Source organism: Rhinolophus ferrumequinum, chromosome 13 (genome assembly GCF_004115265.2).
Source record: "Rhinolophus ferrumequinum isolate MPI-CBG mRhiFer1 chromosome 13, mRhiFer1_v1.p, whole genome shotgun sequence".
In the NCBI taxonomy this organism is placed as follows: Eukaryota; Metazoa; Chordata; class Mammalia; order Chiroptera; family Rhinolophidae; genus Rhinolophus; species Rhinolophus ferrumequinum.
The window spans coordinates 33,337,843-33,343,842 of record NC_046296.1 but is presented as its reverse complement, the minus strand read 5'-3'; the positions used below and the strand labels follow the sequence as shown (position 1 = coordinate 33,343,842).

The following is a 6,000-nucleotide window of genomic DNA, read 5'->3' as shown; positions in this document are numbered from 1 at the left end:
TTGGCAATCCATGATGAAATGGTACATAAAAATTTCTGTTCACTAATGTTCTGCTATTGGCAGACAGTAAAATTTTCAGCTAAGCAAATGTCAACTGTCTCCATAGCATTTCTAAAATTACAATAAAGCTACATAATAATTGGCATGGGTACTCTTGGGTAAATGTGGAGAAAAGTCAAAGATTAAGAAAAGGAAGATGTCAATCTTGCCAGTCAGTGACAGGATCAGGAGGCACAGTACTAGTGGGTAAGACACTAAATAAGGTGAAATCTGGTAAATACTTGCACAGGTGACTGAACAGGACAGGGCTTCCCCTTTGAGAGTAGGAGGAAGTATTCTAGATAAAGTAGATCCAAGAGCAAAGATTTTTATTTTTATTTTTAAAAGGTCAGGCTGTGTTCACAGAGCAGAATAATTGAAAGTGTCTTGACTGTAGGTTACCTATAACCTATAGGATGTGGATAAACGGGTAATCAGAGGTTACTGGAGGCTGAAGACCTTCAGTTTTATTTAGAATGCAGTGTAGAGACTGAAGACATGTCATTGAAAAGAATGACATAAGAATTATGTTAATTCTAGAGTCTGGAATGAACTGGAAGGGAGATGAGAGGAAGACATAAATTGTGAGGTCTCTGTATTAAAACAGGATCCTCATTACATAAAATTATCTAATTAGTACTTCTAAAATATTTTACTTCAAAATGACTTAACCGCATTCTGAGTTTTAGATGATTTTTGGTGTTCCCTAATAGAATTGGCACATAATATTGAATCAGATTGCAGAGGATTATTTTAACTCTGTGGCCAGATGCAGAGACATATGTAAAGGTATCGAAGCCAACAGATTTGTTGAGAGATGCAAATTCTCACAAGTGAAAGGATTTAGAAGTCTAGAGTGCAGCCAAGTATCAATAGCTGTATCCAGATTCTTTGGAGTAGTGGATTGCTTTAAATTAAGAATTCGTATTAGCTCACCAGGAAGTAAAATTTTCTAAGCATAAACTGCTTTAATCTTCTAGGTAATTGGAATGTTTTTGAATAATAAAAAAACAAAAAAAGCTGTATGAGTGAACAGAAAATAACTTATTTTTTTTGTTTGTTTTCACTAAGAGTTTAGGTTTTAAAAGTTTCTTGACCCAGGATACATCACAATCCACTTACAATATGGACTCAGGCGCAAAGCCTTTCTGACTCAATAAAGAAGAGGATGCAGATAGCACCTTAAGAATTGGCTCAAAATCGCCTGCTAGATTTGGCAGTCGCCTAAGCATTGAATAAAAATTAACTAACAAAATACTCTAACCTCCAAGCTAGCAGGTCTTTCATTTCAAAAGCATTTTTGGGTACCAAACTACTGACTTCTGGGCACAGCATTCAGCTTTTATTTACCAATACTGAGAAATGAGCACTGAGATTTATTAAATCCTAGGGAGCGCATCCTTCCCGGGAAGCCGGTCAGCTTCCACTAGAGAGGAGGGGCAGGGGAGGGAGGCCCGGGGCACCAGGTGCCCAGCGGCCACTGTTTCTGGTGTCCCGGGCTGCCCTTGCTCCCAAGCCCCGCAGTCTCATTTGCCGTCTTCCAACGCGTGACCCCAGCGCGTTCGCGTCCCCGGCCGTTGACAGGCGCGGGGTGCGCCAAGCAGTGCCATGTGCCGCCTTTTTCTCGCGGCCGCTGCAGTCGCCGCGCCCGGAACCCCGCTCCAGCTCCTCCGCAGAGGACTCGCCGCCGCCATGTCTCACGCAGGGCCCCTCAAATCCGTGGACTACGAGGTGTTCGGGAGAGTGCAGGGTAGGGGAGCCCCCACGACGGCGGGAGACCACAGAAGCGTTAGGGGAGGAAAGGGAGAAGGCTGAGAGGAGGGCCTCGCATCTCAAGGAACGCCTCCCCGGTGCGGCCCGACTTCCGCTGGGCCATGACACAGCAGCCGCGGGCGGGAAGGAGGCGAAACGCGCAGGCGCCGGAGAGCTGGAAGGGGCGGGGGCGGGGGCGGGGGCGGGGGCGGGGGCGGGGGCGGGGGCGGGGGCGGGGCGGGGGCGGGGGCGGGGGCGGGGGCGGGGGCGGGGGCGGGGGCGGGGGCGGGGGCGGTAAGAGCGGAGAAGCGGGAGGGAGAAGGGGAGGGGAGGGGACAGAGGGAGAAAGGAGACCGGAGTGCTCTAAGCTGTACGGGGGGGGAAAAGCGAGAGGGAAAAAGGAAGTTGAGTAGGAAAACAGGAGAGGGCCTTTGAACTACTGATCTCTTACTTTCCGCTGAAACTACTGGGCTTGGCACGGGTTTCAGGAAGGACATCTAGATGACATTTGAGGGTTCACTTGTTTGAGATTATACATTTTTTTTTCTTGTGGAGCTCTTAAAATAATTATTGAGTTGCTATCTAATTTTTGTTTCATTATAAGTTTAAATAGTTGCAATAGGTGTAATGTCTGGTTTATTTTAATTATTGTTATTTCTAAATTAATGTTAAATCACTGTGAAATTTATCCAAGGGAATATAAATATGGTAGTGATTTAATATTTGCCATCATTCATTTAAAATAAAGCTTTTTAATAGTGGGAAACTTTACATTATACCTTTTTCTTTTTGAATTTGATTTCCATTCCTCGTCCTCCCGGAGAATTTTATCCCATTGTGTTCCTTGAGTTTCTGATTGATCACCTATTTTCTGCAATATGTATGTACAGTGTGTGTGTGTGTGTGTGTGTGTGTGTATACACACCTATACCTGTAAATGTATTTTCTTGATATCCTTTGACCATAAAGTTCTATTAATCTTTTTTCTTCTGGCTTGAGTTACTATTGGAATTATTATTAGAACAAAATTGACGAAAAGAATATAAATACAGTTAGAACTATGATAAGTATTTAATTAAAAAGATAAATTTGTATTGGAAATTTACTTCATAAGGAGAAAGTTGGTTAAAGAAAGAGTTGAATTATCCTTTATTTTACACTTTGGGGCAATGTACCAGGGTAAGATTAAGGATGGGTGAGACCATGCCTTTTGGGCCTTCCTTTCAAGGAGTGATTTTGAAAAGGGAGGTAGGACAGGAGAAACACAGCAAACCACAGGTGGCTTCTGAGAGGGTTTTAGAAAAGAATACATATGAAAGTTGAGGATCTGGAAATCTATTCCCTTAAAATTATCCATGGCTTTGCACCCTGTAGAAAGTCTTTGGGTACATCCGGGGTACGGTAACTCTGGATTGAAAACTCCCACAGTAAATCACTGAAACACATTACATATAATATGAAATTGGTGGCAAAGATCACCTAACAAAATATTTTGTTTACTAGACAGTGATGGTGGTAGTTGAGTGTGTGTGCGTGCATGTGTGCGCATGCACACACGTGTGACATTTACTGGGGGGGGTGTTCTAATGTCACACACGTGTGACATTTACTGGGGGGGGTGTTCCACGTGCCAAGCATCTATTATTTACTTAATCCTCACAATTTTGTGGCATATATATCTTATTCCTATTTTAACAATGAGAAAACAGGTACAGAGAGGTTCAGTAACTTGGACAAGCACTAAGTTGCCAAATGGGATTTGATTCTGCATCTCTCTGACTCTAAAACCTGTGCTTGTCCTTTATACAATGTTTTCTGTTAATGCATAATGTATTTCTGTTGATTATAACTGTGTCATTGCGTGTTTTGTATATATGATGATCACATGGTACGTGATCTCTCACTTGCTCACACTGTCACTATTTCTGCATATCAGACTGTATATCTCTCTGGGTCTCACGGTTTTCTCTAGGATTACCTAAGAAATAAATACAAATAGACTTTTATCCAATTCATAATGATTATGTAGAAATAATTGACCATAAATAATCAAAAATAAATTTAATTTTAATATAATAAAATGGACAATAATTAAAGGGAACATTGTAAAATTAACTTTTACTTTAAAAGTATGGCATAATAAAATCTTAGTGAAATCGGTGGGTAGAAATAATGGCTGTGGCAGTACATTTACAGTGGAGAAAGCTATAATTGGCAATATTTAATGGACAAAATATTGAGTGATAAAGTTATCATAAAAATATTTAAATGGAAATATCCCCAATGAAAATGGTTTTAATGACATAAAAATGAACATGGACAAAATGGAAAATGACTCAACTGTCCTGTCCTAGAAAATTGATCAATGAATTAAATTGGCTTCATGAAGTTTATGACAAAATATTTTCCAACCAAAAACAAGGTGTGGTGTTGTATTTCCATTTAGAATGCTTGAGTTTAAAACATCCTTGGTGACAGAATGGCACTCAACATGTTCTAAGGGTCAAATGTAACCTGCCTTGTTCTCAAATATACATAGCCAATTTTACAAACAGATTGTATACCAAGAATTAGTTTATAAATTGGTTGTTTGAAATTCAGGAAAATACATTTATAGAAATAATATTACAAATAGTGGATTTGCTTCTCAGGCCCATTTGCAAAGCCTACATATAGAGCCTTAGGTTGCTGCTATTTTCCATTGCTGCTTTTCTTCCTCTACTTTAAAAAAAAAATAAAAAAAATATATAAATATAAATGTATAAATATATATTTATATATTTATAAATATATATAAATATAAATATATTTTAATATATATTAATATGTATTTAATATATTAATATATATTTAATATATTTAATCATATATTATATAAATATATATATATTTATATAATATATAAGTATATATATTTATAAAATATATATATATAAATATAAATATATAAATATATATTTTTTGTATTGGAATAGTTTTAGATTTGTAGAAAAGTTGGAAAGATATTATAGAGAGTTCCTGTATACCCCACATCCAGTTTCCCCAATTGTTAACATCTTATATGAGTATGGTGCGTTTTTCACAATTGATGAGCCAATATTGATACATTATTATTAACTAAAGTGTATACTTTGTTTAGATTTCCTTAGTTTTTACCTAAAGTTCATTTTCTGGCCCAGGATTCTTCCAGGATATCATATTTCATTTAGTCATCTTGTTGCCTTAGGCTGTGATGTTCTCAGACGTGCCTTGTTTCCCATGACCTTGGCAGTTTTGAGAAGTACTTTGAGCTTCAGTACCTTGTAGAATGCTTCCCAATTGGGAGTTGTCTGATATTTTTCTCATGCTAAGACTGGGGTTATGGGTTATTGGGAGGAAGACCACAGAGGTAAAGTGCCACTCTCATCAGACCATATCAAGGGTATGTATTATCAATCTGACTAATGTTGACCTTGATTACCTAAGTGAGATCAAGTTTGTCAGCCTTCTGTACTGTTAAGTTACCCTTTTCTCCCTTCTGTTATATCCTCTACTTGTTAGTCTCCACATTCTCAAGAAGCTCCATGTCTTTTCCTATCAACTTCTGTTGCATTGGGGCCTTTGGGATAAGGGATAGGGGAGCAGGGGACTGGCCTATGTTTTTAGAGCATTTATAACTACGGCATGGCTTAGAATGTTCCTATACATGTTCCATTACAGTTATATCTAGAATAATATAACCTGAAATTTTGAAAGGGAAATTGGGTAAGCTGTGTATAGATTCTTTGATACTTTACCAGCTCTCAGGTAAACACGAATGACACCCATGGAAGTGGATTGTGGCCATCTGCTGGTTTACCTGTGCTTTATAAATTCAGCAGTTTGTTTTTGACAGTTCTAAATTAGTTTTAGAATAGGAGTAGCTTATGGGACTATCAAAATAAATAGCAGTTTTCTTTAAGATTGCTCAAAATGAAAATTGGGATGACTTATTAAATAGATTTTTCAGACACCACATGATTTAGGTGTCTACATTTTTCCTTTTCAGGTCAATGGGAAAAGCTGTTTCAGAGGTTGAAAATTTTAGTACGTTACAGTCCAGAAACATAAATAGGGTTAACTCTAATTCCCTTTCTCATCTTTGTTCCTAAGCATTTCATTTACAGTTCTGTTTTAATCTTTATTTTTACTTTTCTTTAATCCATTCTGCTTTCAGCTAAGTTATTTGTA

General features: G+C 38.1%; 1 protein-coding gene across 1 annotated transcript in view; it reads left to right on the top strand.

The window, feature by feature from the left end:
* The first annotated feature begins 1,466 nt into the window (after positions 1 to 1,466).
* Positions 1,467 to 6,000, top strand: part of ACYP2 (acylphosphatase 2) — a 110,594-nt gene continuing 106,060 nt past the window's right edge. Inside the window, exon 1 of the mRNA XM_033124232.1 lies at positions 1,467 to 1,789. Within this exon, the coding sequence (XP_032980123.1) occupies positions 1,648 to 1,789 (142 nt within the window). The 5' untranslated portion in view covers positions 1,467 to 1,647. The remainder of the gene's footprint in view (positions 1,790 to 6,000) is intronic.